We start from the raw sequence: 27981 nt of genomic DNA, 5'->3' as shown, positions 1-27981 counted from the left end.
TCCCTTTTGAAATTCTTTTTGGGTGTCCACCCCCTTTAGTCAAGGGTCTGTGAGGGGACCTTAGGGAAATAGGTGACCTCACCCTGAGACAGCAGATACAGGCCCTAGGGTTAACTCTCTCAAAAATCAATGTCTGGGTAAGAGAGAGACTCCCTGTTAGCCTGACAACTCCCACACACCCTTATAAACCAGGGGATGCTGTTTGGGTGAAGGAATGGAATGTTCAACTGCTAAAGCCCCACTGGAGGAGCCCTTTTGTTGTTGCTTTGTCCACCTCCATCAGTTAAGGTAGCAGAGACCATTCCCTGGATCCACCACAGCTGAGTGAAGCCAGCTTCCCTCAAATGGGATTGTATCCCTGATCCAGTCTAACCATGCAAGATCACTCTTTGGAATGCCTGCACCCTTTCTTGACAGGACCCTGCTTCCCAGGAGACAACAGGAGACTTCAAAAGACGAGATGTAAATGACAAGATGTCAGCCCTGCTCTAATCATTCCAGAAGCTGACTAGTCTACACATGGCAGAAGCTTTAGGAGTTGCCCATCTCACCTTTGAGGATGAGTCCGTTCCGTATGTTATTCTTGCTAATCTTGTCAGATCTCTACCTGGGAACCCCCAGGCTTTGGACTGTGACTCATGTATACACACTAACCCAAGTGGGGAGTGCTATTACCAAAACTCTGGTTTTCCATGCTTATTATTCCTGTGCAGGCACCATTGCTGGGTCATGCACCCACAGCCATACCACCTACTCGGTGTGCTTTCATGATGGTCAGTGTATCTGTTTTAACCCCATCTATTGCCCTCAGGAGCAATGGCTAAGGGTCCAAAGCTTCACCAGCTTGTTAACCACACATGTGTTAATGACCCCAACAAACCTGTGTCCATGTGAGGAAAGGATAAACAGAAAAAGGTGAGATGTCCTACAAATAGGGGACTGGAAGGATGATGAATGGCCTCCAGAGTGGATCATTCAAGTTATGGCCCTGGGGGCATATATAAATAAAAGAAAAAAAAGATTCATAATGCTATGAAAAAAAAAAGTTATGGTCCCACTACATGGGCAGAAGATAGCTCTTGGGGCTATGGCCAATCTATATGCTCACCTGCTTCATTCGGCTTCAGGAAGTGGTTGAAATTATAACTAATGAAACAGCTAAAGCCCTCAACATACTAGTCAAACAACAATCTAAAATACGCAATGCCATCTTCCAAAACCATTTGGCTTTGGACCATTTGCTAGTCTGAGGGTGGAGTATGTGAAAATTCAGTCTGAGTAATTGCTATTTACAGATTGATGATGAGAGAAAAGTAATTGAAGAGATTACCGACAAGATGAAAAAAGTTGCCCTTGTCCCTGTGCAGACCTAGAAGGGATGGAGTCCCAATGACCTGTTTGGGGGCTGGTTCTCAACCCTAGGTGGGTTCAAGACCTTAAAAGGGGCAATGAACCTTGTCTTAGGAGCGTGCCTGATGTTACCCTGCCTGATCCTCCTGGTCCTGCGGACTTTCAGGATGGAAATATAAACCCCTAGATCAGGATGATGCTCTTTGACCCAAAGTGGGTCCAAGCATTAAAGGGGGGAATGTGGCAGGAAGGCAGGGAGGGGGAAGGGAGATAATGAGTGCTACAGTGAAACAAAACCTTGGGGAATGTTACCTGGAGACCAGAGGAGGGTCACCTTGCCCCCGAGGTTAAAGTGGCCAATGAAATAATGTGATTATGTATGGGACAAGCTGCACACCCCCCCCCATTTCTGTAACCTGCTCTAAATGGTATATAAGGAAGGCCCTCTTTGTTCTTGGGGCTCAGCCTTTGGACTCGAGTCTGCAGAGTCACTGCTGGCCTGCTTAATAAACTTGCTTCCCAAAAGCTTTGGTGCCCTTTCTGTCCCTGTCTGAGCCCTCCCGCAACACTACCACTTGAGCCAAGACCCCAGCTTTTTTGTTTTTGCAATGTTGGAGGTTGAATCCAGTCTCTGGTGTGCTAGGCAAGCATTCTACCACTGACCTATGTTAGAAAATAAAGGAAAGGGTGGAATGGACAGGTGGGGAGATGGCTCATACACCAGCATAGGGTTTATTGTGGAGAAGTAGTTCTGTGGAGGGGGTCCCCAGTAAGAGGGCTGAGCCCCCAGCCACTTACAGACTGGGGGTATTTATGAGATGAGCGGGAAAATCCGCAATGGTCCTCTGACTCTCCCAAGATCATGGCTTAAGGGCAGGTCATTCTTTTTAGGCCAGGTGGGGAGTTTCTAGTAAATGGCTAAAGATGTCTACTTTTCTTTAGGGCCCTGGTGGAGAGTTTTCAGTAAGTCATCTTCAAGGGAGAGGGTGTACAGTTTTAACTTGACTTCCTTTTGTTCACCCTAACGATCCATATCCCCAGCCCCTATGATTTTTACATAATACTTTGTTCCCCCAAATATAGATCATATTTCATAACACTATCTAGTGAAGATAAGTTTTCTAGAGAGATTGTTTTCTAGAAAATTCAAGCAGCCCATAAGGTAAAAAAGACAGCAAAAGGTGGGACAGTAACCTACTGTATTTGTTGGTTTGCGCCACCATTTGTGCTGTATCACTATTATTATGAAAGCATTCAGTGCAACAGCATAACTTCCTTTTTTTGTTTTTAGCAGTACTGGAGTTTGAACTCAGGGCTTCATGCTTGCTAGGCAGGTCTCTACCACTTGAGCCACTCTGCTAGCCCCATAACTTCCTTTTTTAGAGTGTTCTTAAGATAGGATCTCCCTATGTAGCGCAGACTGGCCTACAATTTACAATCTTCAGTTCTCTGCCTCCTGAGTGCTAGGATCACATGCCTGGACCACTAAGCCTGACTCTCACAGTTTCCTTTTTGCATGTAGAAAGATCCATCAAGAGCTGACCAATCTCTGAAGATCAAGTTCACATTAACCCAGTTTAGGAGACTGAACAAAACAGAGTACTTATGTAAAATAAAATTATGGGAGGCCATTGTTTTGGACTAAGGTTTTACATTGGGCTCCAGCAGCCTGGAGACTACAAATCAAAATGGAGTCACTGATGATAAAGCCCAGTGTCCCTAAACCCAAACTAACTTGCTTATCTGACCTTCTTGAGTAACTAGGATTACAGGTATGAGCCACCAGTGCCTGGCTTTTATCTGACTTTTTGATAAATCCCAAAGACAAGAGACTAAAAAATCAAAACAGTCACTCATGATAAAGGTTAATGTTTCCAAACCCAAACTAACTTGTTTATGTGACCTGATAAATCAGGGTTAGAGAGATAACAGCCACATTTCCAAATAGGCCAGCTGCAGTCTATATGAGATGGGAATATCTCTGCTTTAATCCTTTTAGCTAGGTGGTATTTGTGGTGCTGGGGATATACCCCAAGACCTCAGGAGTACTAGTCCAAGTGTTCTACCATTGAGCTTACCCCCTCAGCTGTTTCTGCTTTCTTTCAGCCTTTTTTTTTTTTTCTTTCACTATAAGACCATTTGCTCATTGGAACACTTAATCTTTTGTCTGTAGTGGGGTTTGAACTCAGGGCCTCACACTTGCTAGGCAGATGCTCTACCACTTGAGTCACTCTGCCAGCCCTTGGAACATTTATTTTATGGAGTGAGGTGTTTCCAGATTAAAAGTCAAAAATAAAACCAGTCAAGGGTCTGGAGGATGCAGCTTAGTGGTAAAGCACTTGTCCAGCCTGTACAAGGCCTTGGGTTTGAAGGAACCCAGCACCAAACAAACAAAGGCAAAATTAAGATCTTTAAACTGTGTTAGGTGTCTATAATCTCTGTCTTCAGGAGTCTGAGACCTGCCTGGGCTACATAGCAAGGCTCTGTCTAAAAATTAAATAAGTAAAAAAAAAATACGTATATGTATATATATGTATACATACATATATATATAAATTTTTGTAATTTTGTCCTTTGGCACTAAGTCATAATAAAAAGTTAAGTGGGAGCTGGGTGCCAGTGGCTCATGCCTTTAATCCTAGCTACTCAGGAGGCAGAGATCAGGAATTTAATGTTTTATAGTCCATAGTCTAATGCTTCTTTTAGAGTAGCTGGTTCTAAGTATATGTTTATATGTTAATTATTCTGTTTGGTCTGTCAGTGGCTTTCATTTTATACACTTTAGATTTTCTAGTCCATACTAAGGAAACATTAGTTAGCAGCTACATTTTAACTGCATATTTGATTACTGTAAGTTAGCAGTTCCCCAAAGATGGTCTCATCAGAATATAAATATGTTGGGAAGCTGGATGTGGTAGTACAAGCCTATAGTCCCAGTACGCCAGAGGCTGAGGCAGGAAGATCAATAGTTCAAGGCCAGCATGGGCTACGTAGTGAGACCCTATGTAAAAAAAAAAAAAAAAAAAGTCAAATCTTTTTATTTTAAAAAATTTATTGAAATCTTTTCATATTCTAAAATTAGGCATTCTAACCTTAGATTAAAACTTGTTTCCAAGTATATTTTCTCTTAAATCATCAAGGAAATGTATTTTCATAGAGTATGCTGAAAATTAGGAAAATCCAGGGTTCTGGTTCTGTCAGGGGCAGTATTTAGACTATTATTTTGATACAGTCCAGTTGCTCTGATGTAGTTTGAAAATTCTTGCTCCTTTGGAGTATAATTGCAGGGAAGAAACTGTGGCCTGGGTAAAAATTCACCATAATGACTTGAGTTGGTTTTGTACATAATCATCTGAGGTTTTGATAGTGAGGTAGTTGTACGGAGTATCTTTGGGTCCAACATACAGGAAAACACAGGATTACCAGGGTTCACACAAGGAGGCTGTTGTTCAGGTTTCATTTCTGTGTCTGAATTTGAAGCTGAAGTACTTTTCTTATCCTAAAAGATACACACATAAAAATCATTCTCACAAAGAAATACAGTTAAACTTATGCCCCTCACTCCTCCCTTTTTCAAACCCTGTTCTCTTTAGGTAGTTATTTTTGTTTGGCTTTTTGAGAAAGAGTCTTGCTGTATAGATCAGTCTGGTCTCGAACTCACAACTTCCTGCCACCACTCTCAGCTTAAGACATTTATTTATTTATTTTTGTGTTACTGGGGATTGAACCCAGGGCCTCAAGCATGCTAGGCAAGCTTTCTATTACTTGAGTCATGCCCTAGCCCTTTTGTTTGTATTTTGTTTTTGAGAAATAGTCTGGCTAATTTTGCCTAGGCTGGCCTTAAACTCTAGATCTTCCTGAGTAGCTGGATGATAGGTATGTGCCACCATACCTGTCTTGAAGTACTCATTTATTTTATTTGGTGGGATTGGGATTTGAACTCAGGAACTACACTTTGAGCCACTCCACCAGACCTTTATTTTTGTGATTGGATTTTTCGAGATAGGGGCTCCCAACCTGTTTGTCCTGGCTGGCTTCGAACCTCGATCCTCCTGATGTCTTTCCTGAGTAGCTAGGATTACAGGTGTGAGTGACCAGTCACGCCCAGAGAGATAGTCATTTAATTACCTGTTAAATGACTTTTATGCAGGCCAGGTGGGTGGCTTATGCCTAAATCCTAGCACATAGAGGGTCTTAAGTTCCAGGCCATCCTTGGTTGTTTATGAGGCTCTGTCTCAAAAAATCAAAAAACAAATCAACAAAAACAAACTTATTTGCACAGAGCAAACTTGTCAAAAGTATGCATAAATTAGGTTCTTTTTTGGCAGTACTAGGGTTTGAACTCAAGGCTTACACCTTGAGCCACTCCACCAGCCCTTTTTTTGTGAAGGATTTTTTTTGAGACAGGATCTCTCCAACAGGCTGGCTTCAAACCTCAGTCCTCCTGATTATTGCCTCCTGAGTAGCTAGGATTACAGGCGTGAGCCACTGGTGCCCAGCCCAGATTTTTGTTTTTGTTTTTTTTTTTTTTTAAGAGAAAGTCTTACCATGTGGCACAGACTGACTTGGAGTTCTTTTTGTAGCCCAGGGCAGCATCAAACTTATGATCCTCCTCTCTCTGCTTTGCATGTGCTAGGATGACAATATAAACCACCATAACTGGCACAAGTAATTTTTAAAACATTTTATGGTAGAACTATGAAAATTCATTAAAAATTTGTAGATCATAGGGGAAATCTAAATAAATAACTAAATCTAAATAAATAGTTGAAAAAGGAAGTACAATTTAATTTTGTGGAACAGCCATTAGCAAATAATAACACAATTAACTGAAGAAGTACAATTGTGGTAAGTTCTATGAACGAAAAAGAGATAGTTATGATGACATCTTGGGGGCTTTAACTATTGTGAAGGGCTAGGGAAGGCTATTTTGGTGAAGTTGCATTAAATCTAAAATAGGATTGGAAAGCCAGATAGGAAAAGACAGCTATAGGAACAAACAGAAAGGTAGTATGGCTAAAGTCAAGTTAGAATGAAGATGTTTTGAGGTGAGAATAGAGGGGTGGGAGCCAGATCATTTAAGGTCTTGACAACTATGTTAAAATTCTCATTTTAGGCTGGTGGAGTAGCTTAAGCAGTAAAAGCACCTGCCTAGCAAGTGTGAGGCCCTGAGTTCAAACCCCAGTGCTACCAAAAAAAAAAAAAAGAATTTTAGCAGGATGTTTTCGTACACATCTGTAATCCCAGCATTTGGGAGGCTGATGAGGAAAGATCGCTAGTTTGAGGATAGCATGGGCTACATAATGAGATCTTGTCTCAATTTTTTAAAAAAATGTTCATCCTAAATGCAATGGGAAGCTACTGAAGAGTTTTAAGGAGAGCCATGCCATGGTGTAAAGTAACTTTTCGTAATTACTAACATTACTAAACTTAGAAATGTTACTTTGACTTCTGTTAGGGCTGTGTGCCTATGCAGAGGAACTGCAGTGGGCCATGTGACTGATGACAATTTCTAAGTTCAGTGGGTGACCCAGTGTGTGCATGGGAGGGATGATAACATGTTTCAGAAGGAGAATTCACAGGGCCTGGTGACAGATTGGGTGTGGTAGGAAGGAAGAGGGACCAATTTAGGACGACTCCCAGGATTCTGGACAAACATTTCACTGAGTTCATCCTCAGCCCCCATTTGTTGCAATTTAATATATAAATGAAGTATATATTGGTAACATTTAATAAATACTTAAAATATAAATAAGTCATTTGAAGAGGGAGGGAGGGAGATCTTAAAAACAATGGATGTGAGCCAGGTTTTGTCGTGCACACTGTCACCCCAGCACTCAGGAGGTTGAGGCAGGATTGTGACTTCTAGGCTAGTGTGGGGTTACATAGTGAGACTCTGTCTCAAAAAAAAAGGAAAATGATAAAACACTGTAACTCTAATGATGCAAAGGTAGCTAACATACTATTCTTTTTTTTTTTCCTCTTAATTTTTGGTGATACTTGGGTTTGAACTTTGTGCCTCACACTTGCTAGGCAGGCACTCTACCCACCATGTGAGCCATTCTGCCAGCTCAGTAATTTTTAAAAATGTAAATGAAGACCTGAGGAGGTTTTCTGATTTATTTTGACATTGAAACAGCATTTTGCATTGACAATGACTAGGTAAATAAATACAAATGCATTTTTAAAATTGAATGAAAGGCATCAAAAATTTTAAAAATGTCATGATTTTGAATCCGGAATTTTTAGTTTGGGATTACACCATAAGAAACTCGTTCTAGGGCTGGGGGCAGGCCTCAAGTGGTAGAGCACTTCCTTAGCACACAAGAGGCCCTGGGCTCAGTCCCTAGAACAGCAGAGAAACTCCAGGGTTGGAAAAAATGTTAATGCACAGTAATACTTAGAAAAGATCTGACATGTACACTGATTATTGATACTGTGGAAAATACTAATGAAAATACTTTACAGTTAAGATTCTTCCTCAACCTTACATTGGTCTAAGATAATTTTTTTTGTGTGTGGTGCTGGGGTTTGAACTTGGGGCCTACATCTTGAGCTACTCCACCAGCCCTTTTTTGTGATGGGGTTTTTTGAGATAGGATCTAACTAACTGTCCAAGATGGCTTTGAACCGAGGTCCTCCTGAGTAGTTAGGATTACAGGCATAAACTGAAGGACAGAATGCAGGAGGTCAAGGAGACACTTCTCCTCCCTAGGAAACGCCTGTTTGCATCTGAAAGGCATCCCCGCCATCAGGCAATGCAAAAAGGCTATAAAACCCCACTCTCCACCCGGTTTTGGGTCCCCCTGCATTCCTCAATATGCAGTTTTTCTCTTTTTTCCAACTAAATTCTCTACAAATAATATCTTTCCAACCTCTTCTGTTAGTCTGCCTGTGCTTTCATTCTCAGAGCAGGCTCAAGAACCCTGAGCACCTGAAATTCCTGCGCGTGTCATCCACTGGCACCTGGCTAATCCCAGCATTTTAGAAACTGAGGAAGGAGGATTTTGAGTTCTAGGTCAGCCTGGGTTACAAAGCAAGACTCTGTCTCAAAAAATCAAATAATAAATCTGTATCTATCTATATGCATACATGAATAATAGTTTATATTATATTTAATTGTGTTTTAAATCCTCTTGGGCCTGGTTATAATTCTTAAGTATAGAGGGTGTGGTGACCTAGCTGAGTTTCTACCCTGCCCTAATCTTGTTTACTTTTCAGGGCAGGATGCCTGTAGGCCATAAATTCTTCAGGTGGGCTAGTTGAAAGTGGTTGGATCTAAGCCCCATCTCCATTATCATCCCATCTGAATGGTAACCAACATACCCTCCAGTGCCATGACAGATGACAAATTGTGACCACTGGGAAGAACCATATAGAAAGAAAACAGGTTGTGCCCAGATTCCCGGAATGTCTCACCCATTCCCTAAAATTTAATATTCCTCCCTTTTCTCACCCTATCCCCCACCCCTCATTTCTTTTACTTTACAAGGTTAAGAAATCCATTTATCTCTCTCTTCTGTTTTTTGCCAAGAATAGGTCTCCCCTGCTCAATTGGTGCCAGGTGGTCTTCTTTTTTTTCAATACTGGGGCTTGAACTCAGGGCCTACACCTTGACCCACTCCATAGGCCCTGTTTAGTTTAGGGTAATTTCCAGATAAGATCTCATGAGCTGTTTGCCTGGGCAGGCTTTGAACTGCAATCTTCCTGATCTCTGCCTCCTGAGTAGTTAGGATTACAGAAGTGAGCCACAGGAGCCTGGCTTGGGCCTTCTTATTGGTTCCACAATTTTGAAAGGGGAAGGGCCCAGATTGAGGGCAAACACTGGTAACATTATGAATTGAAATGAATCTGAGCTAAAATGTCCCCATACAAACATTCCTAAAGGCCAAATTGTTTATTTAAGAGTAAGAAAATCATATTTAATGTGCTCTTCAGTCAACTATTAATATTTTTTTAAAACTCTGGAACACTTCATGAATTTTCGTATCATCCTTGTGCAAGGACTACGCTAATCTTCTCTGTATCTTTCTAATTTTAGTATGTGTGCTGCCAAAGCAAGCACAAATATGAATATTGTTCTTGACAATTTTCCCTAATAAACTTGGTTTTTTTGAGAGTTGAACTCCCAATCCTCCTGCCTCAACCTCCCCAGCGCTGGGATTATGGATGTGAGCTACCACACCTGGCTGTTAGATTTCTTTTGTTAACGCCATAGAATTATAAAATTTATAAACGTGTATCGTTTGCAAATCAGGCAGTGTAATAGTGCGGTATGCTGTTGTGAACTGATGTTCTCTAAAGTAGCCACATGTGTGTTGAAAATCCTGCCTGGGTGGTCACCCAGGTGGTCACCTGAGAACGGTCACCTTGGGCTGTCTTCAGGCCCTGTTAGTAGCCATTTACTAACATCCTTGTGACTGTTAGGTCAACATTCTGGAACATATTGCTAAACCTAGCTGATTTCTAGTTTCCACCAGCTCTAAAGCTAAGGCTGTTACAACATCTGAAACCTGTATAAGAGATTTCCCTGCTCTTCTGAAACCGGCCTGCCTCATTATCCCCACCAATGTGTTCAGTAAGTACATTGATTCAGGACTTTGTTTTGTCTTGTGATTGTAAAAGCTAGGTAACCAGAATTCATGTTCCCCACCTTGCTCGCTCCTATTTGGCTCAGAATACACTATCTGTTACTTCCTTTGGAGCAAGTGCTGTGTCTTGGGTCAACCTGATAATCAAAAAGCAAAGGGAAGGAGTTAAAGTGGCTGCTTCCACTGGAAATGTCCTTGGCAAGGTTACTTCTGCTCTCTTTGCACTCTAAATTCTAAAGAGCAGCAGCACCTAAATGATTAAAATGCTAATTGCTTTCTGCAGATTTACACACCAGGACATCTGGTGACCTTCAGATTACATCAGAAAATGCAACACTTTATTGTTTAGTTCTGCCCATCAGCTAACACAAAGCATATAAATTGCTGTGAGGTTTAACTTGCCCAGTGTTTGTTTGTCTAAGGAACACAGGAACTGGCTCCAGGAAGTTAGGTTCATTGCAGGGTGCCAGCCAGAGAAAAAAACGAGACATGCCCTGGGTGTCAAGACCACATAGCCTTCCTTGCTCTTTGTCCCCTGTTCCTCCTTTCCCTCCCTATGAAAGTCATCTGTGCTACAAAATTCCCTAAAATGGGGTTCTGAGGCAATCCCCTCTACCCTCATTTTCTCAAGATGCCAGCCCTTGGGTGAGTAGCTAGACCTGGGGCTGATGACAAAGGACTATTATATTTTATTTATTCATTTTTTGATTCAGAGGTTAGAACTAAGGCTTCTTTGAACTAGGCACTCTACCACTTGAGCCACACCCCAACTTTTTTTTTTTTGACAGGGTCTTGGGGTCCTCTTGCCTTAAACCTCCAGAGTGCTGGGATTAGGGATTACAGATGTGAACCACCAACCATTCTGGGATACTTTTACTTTTGACCGATTTTTGAGTCACTTGCTGACTTTTGAGAATTCAATCCAAGAATGCTTGTTTTCCTTTCTTTCTTGGTAGGGATTGAACTCTAGCATGTTAAGCACCTACGCTACCACTGACTACACCCTCAACTCCACTACACCCCTATTTGCTGTGTTATGCCCCAAGGAGAACGCTGTCTTCTTGTTCTAGTACCCCTGCATAGGTATTAGAAATGAAATTGCTAGTCTCTGTCTCTTTCTTTTTTTGGTGGGGGCAGTACTGGGGATTATACTAAGGGCTTAGCAAGTACAGGCACTATGTCACTGCCATAATATAGTCTTATTTTTTCCCTACTTTCTAGGTTACTATTCATTGTTTCAAAAGCTGACGTTGTAACTTACAAATGTTATACATATTCAAATATCATTCTATTGTTTTGGTATCCTGAGCTGTTTGCTTTAGAAAGAAATCTCCCGACTGTTCAGTGCTTAGGAACAAGGCCATGATTTTATATCTATCTACTTTGAACCCTTAGCAGATGGGGACCTTTAAGATCCATTTCATTCTTTGACCTTGGTAATCAAAAACAAACTCTAAGCAGTGCTTCACTATCTACTAACATAAAGCTTTTTGAATTTCAAATTTGGTTTGGGTTGGATTAGCCATGTTCCCTTTATTTTATTTTAGGTTTATTTTTGGTGATTGTTTTTGAGACAAGGTCTCTCTATGTAGCCTAAGCTAGCCCTGAATACAGAATCTTCCTGCCTTAGTCTCCTACTGTTGGGATTACAGGTGTGCCCCACTATGCCCAGCTAGCCAGGTTCCTTTTAGCATAGGCCAGTTCACTCTGAATTCCTTGGGTATTTTAATTAGCATCTCAGCAAAAATAAATTTTGGAATATGAAGTTTAAATCTGCAACTTCCCTTTTTTGGTGCTTGTTTTGGTTGGTTATGAAAAGGCTAGAGTAGCACAAGGCAGAAACCGTGGCCTAGATTCTAACTTTTTATCATTTTCACCTTTGTTTATCATCTGTAAAGGTGGCTTAAAAAACCTGCTCTAATTTCTATGCTTGTGGAAATAAAAGGAAAACTGAATGTAAACATTAAATTGCCAGACAAATGGAATCAATTTTTACCTGAAGGCATATGTGTGATCTTCCGGAATTCAATTCTGAAAGTTCTATGTCAATAACACTGTAAAGTAGTACGCTACAGTTTATTAATATTCATCTGATGCTCAGAAATGTGCAGGCAGCTGGCACAGCTGGAAGTAGAACTCAGGTTTCCTAAACTTCAAATCAATGTTAACTCTCTTTGTATCTTGTTTATTCTTTTTTTCACTGCTTAAATGTCAAGAGTGCACACATGGTGAAATAATCAGTCACCAAAACCCAAAGATGCTGACCATAATCTCAACAGTATAGATGTTCTCAAAATGCCTCGTTTTCCTCAGCACAGGGAAAGCTTCAAAGTGGCTGCCCACCATAATTTATGTGTAACTCAGGCTAGCCTCACACTCATGGTTATCCTGCTTCAGCTTCCTGAGTGCTGGGAGTATAGGCACGAGCCAGTAGGCCCAGCCAGGTCATGGATTTTTACATTTGTTCTATCTACTTTAATCACAGGGTAGCTTTTGTCTTAGCAAATCATCTTTTTTTGGAACTGGCTCAAAATGTAATACAAAAAAATCTACTCAGTAGAAGACTAATCACTTAATAAACTTTGAGGGCATAACAGGTGTCACAAAATCTGGAAAAGTTAGTGTCTACTTAAATATTACAGAGCTCCATGATAATTCACAAATGTTTATAGAATCAAAACCAAAATACCCTATTGTTTTTACTTTACCTCACAGGCCCTCAAGGCTGCTTTCTTATTTGGATTTTACATTCTTCAAATCTGGTATTTTAAAATGTGAATTTCAAATTTGATACAATTAAAAACAAAACAAAGGTGTTGGGCTGTGGCTTATGTGTAGAGCAAGCAAGCTCCAGGCCATGATTTCGACCCTAGGACAAAACAAAAACAGAAATGCAAAGAATAAAAGCCTCACTTTTTTTTTTTTTTTGCTGTACTGGTGCTTGAACTCAGGGCCTACACCTTGAGCCACTCCACCTGCCCTTTTTTGTGATGGGCTTCTTTTGAGATAGGGTCTTTCCAACTATTTGCCTGGGCTGGCTTCAATCCTCCGGATCTCTGCCTCTTGAGTAGCTAGGATTATAGGTGTGAGCTGCTGGCGCCTGGTTTAAAAGGCTCACTTTAAAATTTTTCTGCATATTCTGTTAGCAGCTGTTAGCTCCTGAAGGATGGAGAGGTTAATTAAAATTGTAAATGAAGCTGGGGGCCGATGGCTAGCTGTTCCGGCCCTCACAACTTCCTAGCTGTATCATTTGAGTCATGCCTCTAGCCCAAGAGTTGAAATCAATATTAGTCTGTGAAAGTACCTTAAAAACTGTAAAAATCTTTTAAGTAGTATTAGTGGCCTTTGACTTTTTTTTTTTTTTTTGAGACAGGTAGCTCTAAGGCTCAGGATGGCTTCAAAATCATGGCGTGAACCATGCTGCCTTTTAACATTTGCCACAGTTTGGGGGCAGAATTAAGCTTTAATTTTATCATTGTTTCCATTAACTGGTACAAGCGCACCCTGTTTTTCTTTTACTTCACATCCTCTTTTGGACAAAGTACAATGTAAATGTAGTATTAATTATGGTACAGGGCTGGGGGTGTAGCTCAAGTGGAAAAGCGCTTGTCTACAAGTCCGGGAGTCGATCCCCAGCAACGCAAAGAAATACAATGAAACTCACGTACGCTTGTTTGTTTAAACCATCACTGAGAGTTTGCAGTGGGTGAAGGTGCCTACCATCCCAATCTTCTACACCTGCAGAACAATAATGACTAATAGTGCATTTGCATTAAAAAATGTAAAAGTTCCTAGAAAAATGTACTTTTGGTGGTGGGGTGGGTGGGGTAGGTGCTGCCTCAAATTTTATCAAAGATTACGAACATTCACAAACATTTAACCCTTTGCCCAAACCCACCCAATCGTGGTCCGTCATTGTCGCTCTTCTTCGGTAATTTCTTCGGCAAACGTAGTTTTCTCCTGAAGAGGATGGCAAGAGTCCAGCAAGGGTCTTTGAAATTCACCCAATGAAAGCAGCAAAGCGAGGATGAATCCTTCGGTGGTTCGTGAGGTGGAAACCGTGGATCTTTTCTAGTGGTTACAATCAGTCTCCATAGCAACTGGCCGCGGGCGCAGGAGCCCGGATGTTGTGAGTTGCGGTGTTCGCCCCACCCAGGTTCCTGCAGTCTCCCTGCGCTCATCCTCGGGAGTCGTAGTTCTTTCCTCCGTAGCCACGCCGGAAGGAGACGCAGACGGAACTACAGTTCCCGACATGCACTGCGTTCCCCCTGCCCCGCCAACCGCTGCCGCTTCCCGGCCTTGGACGCCTGCGAGCAGGTTGTTGTTTTTCATGAGAGGCGTCACTGGCCCCCGGAGCGGTGACCGCCGGCGTCGTGACAGCTAGCGCCGTCGGGTGGAGGTGGCGCTGCCCGGTCAGGTAAGAGCTTGGACTCCGGGAGGGGGCTCAGGGCGGGCCGTGGGCACTGCGGCCGCCACGCTGGACTCCGCCGCCCCGCGGGCAGAGGGGCGGTCGCGCTCTCCCGCGAGTGGGCTTTCGGACTCTGCGGCTCCCTGCGCGCGGCAGCTCGGCGACCTTCCCCGGCCGGCAGTGCGCGGCCCAAGCCGACCCCGGGCGTCGGTGGGTCTTAGGGCCTTGCAGCCTCCGACCCCTGCCCGTCTACAGCCCCATCCGTGCGCCAGGCGTCGGGGAGCCGACGGCCCAGGGAACCCTGTTTTACCTCGGAACCCTCTTTTCCTTCGGTACTTGAGGGGATTCGCGGTACCGACCGACGGGGAATCCATATGGTAAGCGCTGATGTACGTCATCCCCCCCTCCCGTTTCGGTGACGTTTGAGCCCTGTGATGCCAGGAATAGAAAGATTAAATGTGGAATAATGCAGCGGAGATTTCTGATGATCAAATCCCCTTCTGTACCCTCTAGCGCCGGTCTTCCTAATGGCTATGTCCCCAGTGGCGACTGTCCCACGCAATGTCTTGTGCGCGTTACATGTTTACTTTAATTTATCCCAGTCCTCTGCCATTGGGCGCGCCAATTTTAATTTTAAGGAATTCAATCAATCAAGGTATTTTGTTGGGTGTGTGAAACTTGCACTGACCTGCTCGAGCTCTATTTAAGAATATGTGTGTGTGTGTGTATGTATATATATATATATATATACATATATATATATATACATATATATACATACACACACACAGAGAGAGACAGAGAGAAGAAACTGAATGGTGTTTTCTTGGAGCTTGGATAGGTAGCTGCTTCAGTACTGCGAATTGTAGAAGGGACTTGCTTCTTCCATAAGGTCACAGCTACTGGATAGTGCGTGAACTGCCACGATTACCGCATCATGTTTGACTTAAGGTTTGAACTTTGGTAGGCCTGACCTTTCCCAGGGGATATTTGTCACGTAGAGTGAATGGTCTACTCGTCTTCCCTGAGTTCAGGTCACTGGGAAGGAACCGGGAGAGTAGAAGGTGTTAATGAGTTTTAGCCCTTTTACTTTAAGGGTGGAATTCTAGTCAAAGAACCCATTGAGCCAGGTGAGGTACACGCCTGTAATGCCAGCTACTGGGGAGGCTGAGGCAGAAGTATCTCAAGTTTGAGGCCAGCCTGGACAATTCAGCAAGACCCTGTCTTAAATTTGTATTAAAAAGAGTGCTTGCCTACCCCATTTTGGGGCCCTGGGTTCAATCCAAGTACCACCAAAAATTAAAACAAAAACTAGAATCGATTTTGTGTACTAGGCCATAGAGTAGGTGATTGTATTTCTTTTTTTTTAGGTGATTATATTTCTATTGGAAGTAAGGCTCAAAGGGTACTTACAAAAAAAAAAAACTTTTTCTAGTATGTTAAACTATAAGTTTTGTTCCAATACTATACTGTATTTTCCAAATGTTGAAAAAACTTTAAAAACCTTATGAAATCTCTAAATACTGTTTTTGTAAGTGACTTGATTTTTTTTTTTTTGGGGGGGTGGGCCTGGGGCTTGAATTTAGGGCTTTGCATTTGCAAAGCATGCACTCTACCATTAGCCACATCTCCAGTCCTTGAAAGTGAATGACAACAAAAAAACAGTACTTGTGCTGAATCCACAATGTGAATGTAAATGTAAATTATTTTGGAGAAAAGGGACCAGAAGTGAATTAGTTGTACTACAAAGAATAAAAAAATTAGGCTTAGCATGAGTACATCTCATCTTTTGATCTATTCACCTTGTGCAGTAAAATCAGACAGACATGCATAACCTTTCTTAAGACTGGGCAATCTTGGTTATTTCTGTAAAACCATCATGTAACACAAGATTGTACCTGCTGAAGAGATCTGGATGTAGTATAATTTCTTATTTGTAAGCATTTGCCAGTGAAAATAAAGTTTTGTTCTTTCCTTTTTTTTGCTGTACTGGGGATTGAACCCAGGGTCTTCCACTTGCTAGTGAAGGGCTCTAGCCCTCGAGCTATGGTACCACCCTTTTTGTCTTTTGTTTTTGAGATAGGATCTCCTTAACTGCGCGAAGGCTGGCTTCCAACTCTTGATCCTCTTTCCTCAGCCTTCCAAGTAGCTGGAATTATAGGGGTCCACTACACCTGGCTTGATGGAATTATACCAGGCATTTTAAGCTGGTTAACCTTGAATCACTTTGCGTACTCTATTTTATATGCTTGATGTTTTTGGACTGTTTTTGTTTTATTGTCTATTACTTTTATATTGGATGTGGACAGATAAGTTACGTTATTTAGCCACAATTTTTTTTTTTTTTTTTTTTTTTTGCAGTATGGGGTTTTGAACTTAGGACCTCATGCTCATTAGGCGGACGCTTTACTGGTTCAGCCACTCCATGACCTTAGCCTACTTCTTTTTTTTTTTTTTGGTGCGACTGGGGTTTGAGCTCCGCCTCATACTTGCTAGGCAAACACACAAACCTCAAAAAAAAAAAAAAAAACAAAAAACACAAACCTCTTGAGATATGCCTCCAGCCCCCATGTTTTGTTTTAAAGGACTACATTGTTCTTTTATAGGAATATTTGTGTGCATTTTTGCTATCATCAACCTTAAGAAAATTTGAGATTTACCTCAATCCCAAGTGTCCATTAATTTATTATTATTTTGGTGGCACTGGAGTTTGAACTCAGGGCCTTGGGCTTGCTAAACAGGTGCTCTACCACTTAAGCCACACTCCCAGCCCAAATGATCTATTCTTTTTTTTCAGACAATAGTATTCATGTTTTATTTTCTTAAGTTGTCTTCTTTGGAGGTGCTGTCTCCAGATTTCAATTTCTTTTCAATATTTCCTACCTTTATAGTTCTATAGTATGATTGTATTCTTGTCAGGTTAAAGGTTTTTAAAAATTAAGTGTGAGCTGCAAACATAAAAAGAATAGTTTCTAAAAATGTTAAGAACATGAACAAACATCATCAAGTCTCCCTCCCACCCCCCCAGTATTTAAAATAGAAAATTCAGACTCATCTAACAGTAAGAACCACTATAGGCCAAATTGTTTTTGTGTGGTTAAGGTGAGGAAGTTGCCTTATTCTAAGTGATAACTGTTTTTCAAGAACTTTCTTTCTGGCAGTTCTGCATATTTGACTAGATTAAAACAGCTACAAATATAAGTTGGTTTCAGGGGGTCTTTTCCACTGTCTTACACCAAAAAAACTTGGTCAAATCATCTATCAACTTGAGTATAAAAGGCAAGTTAGCCCTGTAATGTGTGAAGGATTGAATGTAAGTAATACATAATAATTTTCTTTTTCTTTCTTTTTTTTCTTCCTGGGACTGAGGTTTGAACTCAGGGCGCTTACTTGCAAAGTTAGAGCTCTATTGCTTGAGCCATACCACCAGTCCATTTTGCTCTGGTTATTTTGAAGATGGAGGCCCAGCTGGCCTTAAACCTCTATCCTCCTGATCTCAGCCTCCCAAGTAGCTAGGATTATAGGTGTGAGCCACCAGTGTCCACATATAGGGGGGAAAAAAAAAGGAATTTAATGTGTGGAATGCTGTTGAAGACCCCACAGCGTTTTCAGTATAAGTATAAGAAAATAACACAAGTTAAAGATTTTCTTCTTTTCATCATAGGAAGCCAAAAACCTAATTTTTATCCAGTACTTATCCATAAGCCATTGTCCTTCAAACTCTTTGCCAGCATAGTGAAATGTAAAAGTGTGTGGAATGGGAATCCCAATATTTAATGATGCTGAGCAGGTAGTTTTTTTTTTTTTTTTTTTAATGTCTGTTTGTTTCCATTTGCAATAGCCAGTTGCCTTCCTGGGATATTTGTGAAGATGAAATCAGATATGCAAATGAAATCACTTTGGAGGTGGCGGGATGATCTACCTACTAAAAGTGTTTTTGGCTTGCTTAAGGGGCATTTTCATAAAGCACATATATGCATTTGAAGTATGAACCTGTGATGGGATACATACTTTTTCATGGAGAAGGTTGATGAAAAAATGTTAATCAGGGTTTCATCTGATTTCTTGATAGCCCTTGATAACATCTTCTTATCTGGTTTCTCTCATAACTTTGACTGTGCATGCTACTGCATGCAACAGCCCTGAAACAATAATGTACTTCTGTGGTTGGGCCTTTAATTTTTGTCTTAATCTCACATTTAAAGGTAAAAGAGAGATCATTACTCTTATTTAACAGGAAGTGTCTGTGTTTTTTAAGGTTCTAAAGTGGAACTTTTAAGTTAATTTCATGAGCAGTGAGGCTACCTTAAATATGAAATCCCAGGTCCTCTTGAGAGATATTTAGTGTGTGTAAGCAGTGGAGTTTACATGTCTCCTTCTGGGGAAATTAATCCTGGCCATTACAGTATCTGACTATTTGAGATTAACTTCAAGTTAGATTGACATAGAACATTCACTTAAAAACAGTCTTAGAAATTTATAAATATAGTTTAAGGACATTGTCAGAGTTAATATAGGTAAGTGATAGTGAAAGGCAAACAAATACGTAAGCTGGGCTCACACCTGTAATCCTAGCTACTCAGGAGGCAGAGATCAGGAGGATTGCCATTGAAAGCTAGCCCGGACAAAATAGTTCTCAAGAACCTAGCTCCAACAAACCCTTCCCAAAAAAAGGGCTGGTGGAGTGGCTCAAGGTGTAGGCCCTGAGTACAAACCCTGGTACTGCAAAAGAAAAAAAAAAGAAAACCACATAAAATGGACCATTATAAACTAATTATTATAAAATTAATTGGTAACTCAAATAACATCTTTATTCACTACTGTTATTACTAGAAAGTAACAAATAGTGCATTTGTATTCTGTAATCATGTACACAAACTTCAACAAATGGAGCATCATAAAAATGTATAAAATACCTTTAGTTTTAGCTTTCCTTCTTGAATAGAAGGTATTGTAAGAAAATTAGAGCAAATTATCCTTTTGTTAAAAGGATGTTTGAAATAAAAAAATAGGTATTTAAGGAATATATATTTTTAGCCCGTTAAGAACAATAGCAGGGGCTGAGGATGTAGCTCAGTGGTTTGTTTGTGTAACATGCACTGAGTCCTGAGTTTTATCCCCATATCCCCAGTAAAGAAAAAATAAAAATAAAAAATAAATAATTGAGAATAGAAAAAACCAAAAAGTCAGATCCCAGGAGTTTTACTTACTTCTTTTAAAAGTGGAAAGAGGCCACCAGGGACTTACAGTAGTATCCAGGTAATGCCAGAATATAGCGATGCCAGTCTTCTATATCTGATAGCTCTTTCAGGTGTTTTCTTGGAGAAACTAATGAAAGGAGTATTAGCAAGTATCTTGACTTTTCCTTCAACGTTTTGAATTCATATCATTCATTCACTTTATTTCAAACTTTTTTTTAAATCAAAGGTGTGTCTTCAGATTGAGGCAAAAGTAATTTTTATCTTCAAATGTGGAAGGATGTTACATCATAGAAGGAAATTTATGAAGTAATCATGTATTGACTCATTTCTCTTGCAGAACTGTTTTCTACATCAAAAAGTTAATTTGCTGTATGTAACAGAATTTCTGCCTCTTTCTGGATATTGTGAACTCATTCCTCCTTTTCTGGATGGTTCTAGTTACCTATCTGTAGTGATAGACTTCAGTGTTTTTCTGTTTCATTACAACCTAGGAAAGCCTGGGCTTACTATGGATGAATTATCTTTTTTTTTTTTTTTAAGCTTTTTATTTACTTATTTTTTTGGTAGGACTGGGGTTTGAACTCAAGGCTTCTGGCTTGCAAAGCAAGGTGCACTTGAGTCACACCTCCCGTCCATTTTATTATGCTTATTTTGGAGATGGAGTTATTCAGCTCTTTGGGAACTGGGATCCTCCCGATGTCAGCCTCCCCAGTAGATAGTATTGATTACAGGCTTGAGTCATCAGTGCCCAGCAGGATGGATTATGTTTGCATTTACTTTCACGATAAATGTAACCAATAGTAGGACAACCATTGGACCTAATCTTTATTTGTTTAACTTTTTGGGGTACTGAAGTTTGGACTCAGGACTTGGCACTTGCAAACCACTTGACTCACACCTCCAGTCAGAACCTACCCCTCTCTCCTTCCTTCCTTCCTTCCTTCCTCCCTCCCTCCCTCCCTTCTTCCCTCCCTCCCTCCCTCCCTTCTTCCCTCTCTCCCTCCCTCCCTTCTTCCCTCTCTCCCTCCCTCCCTTCTTCCCTCCCTTCCTCCCTCCCTTCTTCCCTCCCTCCGTCATGGTACTGGAGTTTGAGCTTGGCTTCACGCTTGCTGGGCAGGTGCTGTATTACTTGAGCCACTTCGTCACTCCTAGGACCTACGTCTTTTTTTTTTTTTTTTTTGGTACTCGGGTTTGAACTCAGGGCCATACACTTTCTAGATAGGTGCTTTACCACATGAGCCACTCACGTGCCACAACCTACATCTTGATATAGGTACTAATTTCTGTACTGTGGACTCAACTCATCAAACCCAGATAGTAACTGCGTTTTTGGGACAGGGTCTTGCTATGTAGCCCAGGTTGGCTTCCAACTTGTAAACTTCCACCTCAGCCTCCCCAGTGCTGGGATTTCAGGTGTGTACCACTGTACCCAGATCAGATAGTAATAATTTTAAGGTAACCCATTAATTCCTTAACTTGTCTTAGAAAAACTGGTAATCCAAAATATTCTGGGAGTTGTATCTGTCACTCACTATGCTTAAAATTGGGTTTTGTCTTTTCATTTAAATAATATTTATTTTTTTCCTGTGGATTATAAAACTAATAAATGATCACTGGAAATTTAGCAGACACATTACTTGTAATTTTTTGGTTTTTTTTTTATTGCGGAAGTGGGACTTGAACTCAGGGCCTTCACCTTGAGCCACTCCACCAGCCCTATTTTTATGAAGGGTTTTTTGAGATAGGGTTTCTTAAACTATTTACCCAGGCTGGCTTCGAACTGCAGTCCTCCTGATCTCTCCCTCCTGAGTAGCTAGGATTACAGGCATGAACCACTGGCACCCGGCCTTATGGGTCTTTTTGAATTCGAAAATACTGTTTAAAAGTGTAATATAGGCTGGGGGCATGGCTTAAGCAGTACAGCCAATGCCTAGCAAGCATGAGGTTTTAAGTTCAAACCTAATTACAGCCCCCCCCCCCAATGTATATAAAATTCAAGGTCTTGCAGTGTTTAGAGGCTAGGGTGTAGCACCATGGTGGAGCCCTTTCTTATGTTCAAGGCCTTGGGTTCAATTCCCAGCACTGAAAATAAGCACACAGAAACATTAATAGGTGTTTATTATATGTATTTTCTGACTTGCTCTTACACTATAGCCTTTTCATGTCAAAACATGCTGCTGTCTCTCTCTTCCTACCCTGCCCTCCTCCTTCCCATCTCTCTGTCCCTGGTCTTCTCCTTGCTCAGGATGACTTTGAACTCCTTGTCCTCCCGCCTCAGTCTTCTGACTGCTTCACCAAGCCTGTCTATTTTAATTTTTTATTTATTTTTAATTTGTTTTTAGATGGGAGTCTGGGTTTTTTGCCCAGGCTGGCCTTGAATTCCTGGACTCAAGTGATCTTCTTGCCTCAGGCCCTATAGTAGCTGGGACTTACTGGTGGCTGCCACTGTGTCTGGGCACTTTATTTTTTATTCTTTATTTTTGTATTTTTCAAACAGTGTCTTGCTGTGTAGCCCAAGCTGGCCTTGAACTTGAGATTCTCCTGCCTCAGTCAAGTGCTAGGATTTTTTTCATTACATATTCTCAGTACTTGGAATAGCTTATGGCACAGTAAGTTCAGTATTTATTGAATGATAACTGCAAGATCACATATTCCAAATCCGGACAGGCTCATGTAAAATGTTTCCCCAGGGTTACTGTTGGACAAAACTTTAGAGTTAGTTATAAAAGACATTTTTAGAGTTTTCATAGCTATATTCTCTGCCCTTTGTCAAGTGAAGTGAAGGCATTTTCTTATTCTTTGGAAAAGCATTTTAGAAATAGGTTCTTAAGTCATTGAGACTAACTCTCCTAGCACAGCGGCATTTTGGGGCCTTTATCTACAGCCCATTGGGCGCTTTACTTCGGAATTTTAGAATTGTGGGATACTAGTGCTCCCATTCTTCTCCGTCATACGTACTTCTAGAAGATGCAGAAATGGAAACTTTACTTTCTCCATAGTAAGAGGTAGCTACTCAGGCATGATGAGGGGTACCATCATTTCAGGTAGTTCATTCCAGTTGTATTAAATGAGGCAAAATTAATACTGTTCTTTTATGATTATTATTATTATTTTGGAGGTTCTGGGGTTTGAACTCAGGGTCTTGTCCTTACTAAGTAAAGGCAGGCTCTCTGCCAGTTGAGCTATACATTCACATCCCTAGCCCTATTTATGTATGCATGTATGTATGTATGTATGAATGAATGAATGAATGACAGGGTCTTACTTTGTAGCCTAGGCTGGCCTGGAACTTGCTACGTAGCTCAGACTGGCCTCAAACTCTAGATCCTGTTAACTTAGCTTACCCTGTGCTGGAATTAACAGGCATGAACCACTATTCCTGGCTTACAGGTTTTGACAACTGTCACATAGCATTTTATAAGAGGAATTAAGCGCATAGCACTCCCTTGAATTCCAGTCTCCAGCACTTGATGTTTTCATTTAGATGTGATAATAGCTGTGTCAAAATTAACATGCTTTAAACCAGTTTACTAATTTTTTTTCCTCATAACCTATTCTTTTGAAGTCTTTGGTTTAATGGCCCTTCATTGTCATATTTGCTGAGGTCATGCGTCACCTGTCATATCCCCTATTCAATACATCAAGAAGTTGTGTTGGCTGTACCTTTAAAACATTTGTATAAGCTGGATGCTGGTGACTTATGCCTATAATCCTAGCTACTCATCACAGAAAAGGGCTGATGAAGTGGCTCAAGGTATAGGCCCCCAGTATGTCAAACCCAGTACCTCAAAAACAAAACAAAACAAAACAACAAAAAACATAATGTATAATCACTCGATCTACTAACTCTTTTTACTGCTACCACCCTGGTCCAATCCACCATCATTTCCCATCTGGAGTATTGGAGTATCCTTGCAAATGGTCTTCCCACTTCTGTCATTGCTTCCCTACTGCTGTCTCAGTAGGCAGCCAGAGTGATCTTTCATTCTTATCCTTAAAACTCTTTGTGACTTCTAGTTTCACTCAGTAAAAACCCAGTCTTAGATCCTATACCGGTACTATACCTGTAAGGTGCTATATAGTCCTCCACCTTGACTTTATCCTATTTTTTCCCTGTCTTATTTCTTCCTACTCCTGCTAGGTCACACTGCTCTACCTACATAGACCTCCTTGTTTTTTCTGAGGCACAGGCTTCATCTTAGACTTGTACCTGCTGTTCATTTGATCTTAATGCTCTCCTGCCAGCTACTGCATAATGGCCTCCTCACCCATTCAGGTCTTTGCTCATATACAGTATACCTTTTCAGTGAAGCTTTTCTATCAGCATTTTCTGTTTCCTTTTCCCATGTTTTCATCATAGCATGTTTTCAACAAATATGCTCTATATTGTGTTTTATCTGTTTATATTGGTGACTGAATATCTCCAGTATGAAAGATGAAATGCACAGGACAATTTCTTTTTAAGGCTACTGCAGCAGGAAGAAAGTTCATCAGTGAGGAACATCTCAAAGAGGGAGAAAATCAATGGAATTTATAGAAGCACATAGTATGGGAGAATTTTTGTTTTCTTTTCTCTTTTCTTTTTTTGAGAAGAGAGTCTTGTTTTGTGGCCCAGTCTGGTCTTGAACTCACAATCATCCTGCCTCAGCCTCCTCAGTACTGAGATTACAGGTGTGCACATAGCTGCTGAAAGTCATTTTTAGGAAGGGAGATCTGTCTTTCCTGGGAGTTTGTGAGGGCAGGGTGGTTCATTGCCATTTGTCAGAACAAGCAGAGGTTGAGACAGTTTCTTCCCTTTTCTTGCTGTCCTGGAGCATAGGGTTCAGATTCAGTGAAATAAGAGTCAACTCCCAGTAGGATTCAAGCTCCAAGTGGACAAGACTCCCTGCCCCTGCTACATTGGTGTATTTTTTAATGAATTTAGATTGGGTAAATGAATGGATTTAAGACAGTATAAGCCTTAAGCTTCTTTTTTGCTGGAGAATGTATGATTGTACTAGTATAGAATTATTTTTTCTATCAAAATTAGCTTCATAAATGAGATGAGACTCTTAGGGATTTCTTTGTGTGTGTGTGTGTATGGTACTAGGGTCTAGACTCAGAGCCTCAAGCTTGCTAGGCATGTGCTCTACCATTGAGCCACTCCACTGCCAGCCCTTTTTTGTGTTGGTTATTTTTGAGTTAGGGTGTTGTGAACTGCTTGCCCAGGGTGGTTTTGAACTGAGATCCTCCTGATTTCTACCTCCTGAGTAGCTAGGATAGCAGGCTAAGAGTTTGAATTTTGTATGGAAGGCACTGGATACCAATTTTAAGTGATTGAGTGATTTACAGGACTCAGTAAGGGAATAGGCTTAGTATGGTAACATTGTAAAGTTGACCAAAAGGGAGTTGAAACTGGAGGGTAGAGTAGAGGAGCTGTTTGGGAGTTGTTACCACAAATGAAGTTGGCAGTGATGAAGTCATTTTAGGGTTTAGAAGAGGGGATGGGTAAGGAGTAAGGTGAGATGGAGTCAAGGTGAAGTTTTAGTTTTTAGTTATCTGAAATTCAGTTATCCTAAGGTTAGGATTTTTTTTTTTTTTAAAGCTTTAATTATAGTGCACTCTGCCTTTCTTTTTTGTTTCTCTACTTTTTCTTAACTTCTTTCTGCTTTTCTTTTCTTTATACTTAGCTTTTGAGAACAGCTGAATTAAATTGGGGGGTTTTTAGTAGGCCTGTGCACTTACCCAAACTGCCACAATGGTATATGGCCAGGGGAGAATTTTGCTTTTTCTTATTTGGATTGATTAGGACAAACCTGCCCTTTCCTCCCAAGGAAGTAAACAGAATTAAATTGGGTCCTGATTAAAGTGGGCTCATTGATTTGAGAATTCAGGTTTGATAAGTTGTCCCAGTTTAGTAGTGTATAGTACTTTCTTTTGAAATGTCCTAAAGTGTTCATTTCATCCTCAGAGCTATATTAGAGTGTGTTTTATTAGAAATTGAAAGCTAGGGCTGGGGATATAGCTCAGTTCAGTGCTTGGGTTAGCTCCCAGCATTGCCAAGGAAAGAAAAAAGGGCTAGGGATTATGTGTTCACAAGAACTGTTTAAATGAAAATTACCTAGTCACCCAGGGCGTAGGAGAACATACATTTCAAGTATCTCGGTCAGTTACCTGGAAGCTTTGGAAGATTATTAAGAAAACAAAGGACTGGGAAGAGGCTCAAGTAGTAGAGCACCTGCCTAGCAAGTGTGAGACCCTGAGTTCAAACCCCAGTACCTCCAAAAAAGAAAAAAAACAAAGCACAAGTAAGCCTCAGAAGGCTAGACTGAGCAGCAGTGAAAATGTGGGCTGCTAACTGCGGGCCGGCAGAGGGAAGGAGGGAAGCTTTCGCATGGTGATGAGTGTTTCTTAGGCTTTGGCCAGTTTTCTTGATCCAAAGCACCATGTACTTGCTTCATATTGGATGTTTTCTCCAGTTAGCTTGTCACTTACGCCAGAAACTCTTGTACTTTCTCCTTTCTGTGGTTGGTTATTCAGTCATATAAAAAATGTTTTTTGTTTTTTCCTTGTCTTCTCAAATCTATGAAACCTTCCCTTCCTTTTTTGCTTTGTGCTATGGGGTTTTGAACTTAGGGCCTTGCTGTATCATTTGAGCCATGCCTCCAGCTTTTGTTTCCCACCTTAAACTATGCTTTTATTTATTCTTTTTTTTTTTAATTTAATTTTTTTATTATATTGTTGTACTGGGAGTACATTGTGACATTTATAAAAGTGCTTATAATATATGTTAGCAAAATTCACTCTTTATTTCTTAAATCAAGCTGGCCCCAAACCATGCCTGGCTAAAATAGGACTTTTTTTTTTAAATTTTAATTTTTTTATTATTCATATGTGCATACAATGCTTGGGTCATTTCTCCCCCCTGCCCCCACCCCCTCCCTTACCACCCACTCCGCCCCCTCCCTCTTCCCCCCACCCCCTCGATACCCAGCAGAAACTATTTTGCCCTTATTTCTAATTTTGTTGTAGAGAGAGTATAAGCCATAATAGGAAGGACCAAGGGTTTTTGCTGGTTGAGATAAGGATAGCTATACAGGGAGTTGACTCACATTAATTTCCTGTGCATGTGTTTTACCTTCTAAATTAATTCTGCTCGAGCTAACCTTTTCTCTAGTTCCTGGTCCCCTTCTCCTATTGGCCTCAGTTGCTTTTAAGGTATCTGCTTTAGTTTCTCTGTGTTAAGGGCAACAAATGCTAGCTAATTTTTTAGATGTCTTACCTATCCTCATATCTCCCTAGTGTGCATTCGCTTTTATCTTGTGATCAAAGTTCAATCCCCTTGTTGTGTTTGCCCTTGATCTAATGTCCGCATATGAGGGAGAACATAACGATTTTTGGTCTTTTGGGCCAGGCTAACCTCACTCAGAATGATGTTCTCCAATTCCATCCATTTACCAGCGAATGATAACATTTCGTTCTTCTTCATGGCTGCATAAAATTCCATTGTGTATAGATACCACATAAAATATGACATTTTAAAAAATTCAAATTTAATATTTTATTGTTCCATTCACGTTAGATTAATTGCCTCTTTAAAAATTTTTATAGTCTTAACATTTTTTTTGCCTTTGTTCTTAGCATTTGTTTTCTCTTTCTCACTTGGGAAATCCTTCCAGCATCATCAAATCTGATTTTTTTTTTTTCCTTAATGGGGAACTAGACATCTAGTTTATGTCTTACATACCCATTACTGGTTTATGTAATATCTCTACTTCTGATTTTTTGTACCTGTTTATTCATTTTTTAAAAATGCTGTCTGGTTTGCAACCTCACGCTAATTTTTCTACAGGTAAGGGCCATCCTCTTTGTAGTTTCTCTCTCTTCTGTCTCTCTGACTGTCTCTTTGACTTTTTGAGTCAGGGTCTCACATATGGCTTTGGCTGACCTGGAACTGGATCTTCCTGCCTCTGCCTCCTGAGTGCTGGAATTACAGGCATGCAACACCATGCTGGTGTATTTTCTGTTTGAAATGTTAATTATTAATTTACAGAATACATGGTTCAGATATATATAATTATACATTATATATTATATATTTATATAATAAATCCATGTATTTTTCAGAATACATGGTTCAGATGTATATTTTTGCCCTGATCTCATTTGAGCACTTGTTCCATGTTGTCTGTACTAAGAGTTCTGCTAAAACAGCAGCCATCAAGTTGGCTCTAACATGTTTGTGGTGTATGTGCAGTAAAGAAACATATGATTTAGGTGTGCAGAACATGTTAGAATACCATTCACTTTTTGAGATGGATATTTACGCTTAAAGGAGTTTAGGATGGAAAAGGGAGAAGAAAGTGGTCAGAGTGACCCATATATGCTGGTTTAGGACTTGAATCTAGGTTATCGCCATTGACGACAAGTTTGAACCAATCCCTGATATTTT

General features: G+C 40.6%; 3 protein-coding genes and 1 non-coding gene across 9 annotated transcripts in view; 1 reads left to right on the top strand and 3 right to left on the bottom strand.

Moving 5' to 3' along the window:
* Nucleotides 1–4444: 4444 nt before the first annotated feature.
* Nucleotides 4445–14099, bottom strand: Pierce2 (piercer of microtubule wall 2). Of its 3 annotated transcripts, XM_074065998.1 has the most exons (4): nucleotides 13840–14099; nucleotides 13610–13679; nucleotides 5898–5982; nucleotides 4445–4849 (listed from the first exon to the last, which is right to left on the bottom strand). In XM_074065998.1, exons 3-4 carry the CDS (start codon nucleotides 5898–5900, stop codon nucleotides 4502–4504), a joined length of 351 nt encoding a protein of 116 aa, XP_073922099.1. In that variant the 5' UTR covers nucleotides 5901–5982; nucleotides 13610–13679; nucleotides 13840–14099; the 3' UTR covers nucleotides 4445–4501. The 3 variants fall into 3 exon arrangements, with proteins under 3 accessions (XP_073922099.1, XP_073922098.1, XP_020015266.1); XM_074065997.1 differs by lacking the exon at nucleotides 13610–13679; XM_020159677.2 differs by lacking the exons at nucleotides 5898–5982; nucleotides 13610–13679.
* LOC141420997 (U6 spliceosomal RNA) lies at nucleotides 9309–9415 on the bottom strand. Its single transcript, XR_012445705.1, has one exon. It is a non-coding gene; the product is annotated as a U6 spliceosomal RNA (small nuclear RNA).
* Nucleotides 14100–14219: 120 nt separating the features above from the next.
* Ccpg1 (cell cycle progression 1) overlaps nucleotides 14220–27981 on the top strand; it is a 47844-nt gene continuing 34082 nt past the window's right edge. For 3 of the 4 annotated variants that reach the window (XM_074065991.1, XM_074065990.1, XM_020159692.2), the window contains exon 1: nucleotides 14220–14358. The gene's annotated coding sequence lies outside the window, so the exon portion shown is untranslated. Of the gene's footprint in view, nucleotides 14359–14588; nucleotides 14727–27981 lie in introns of those variants that run through there. The other variant, XM_074065989.1, reaches the window with a different exon arrangement.
* The window catches only part of Pigb (phosphatidylinositol glycan anchor biosynthesis class B), a 61828-nt gene continuing 53501 nt past the window's right edge, over nucleotides 19655–27981 (bottom strand). Inside the window, exon 14 of the mRNA XM_074065993.1 lies at nucleotides 19655–19677. The gene's annotated coding sequence lies outside the window, so the exon portion shown is untranslated. The remainder of the gene's footprint in view (nucleotides 19678–27981) is intronic.

This window comes from Castor canadensis, chromosome 2 (genome assembly GCF_047511655.1).
Source record: "Castor canadensis chromosome 2, mCasCan1.hap1v2, whole genome shotgun sequence".
Taxonomy (NCBI): domain Eukaryota; kingdom Metazoa; phylum Chordata; class Mammalia; order Rodentia; family Castoridae; genus Castor; species Castor canadensis.
Note: the sequence above shows the minus strand (reverse complement) of the source record. Positions and strands in the feature narration are given on the sequence as shown.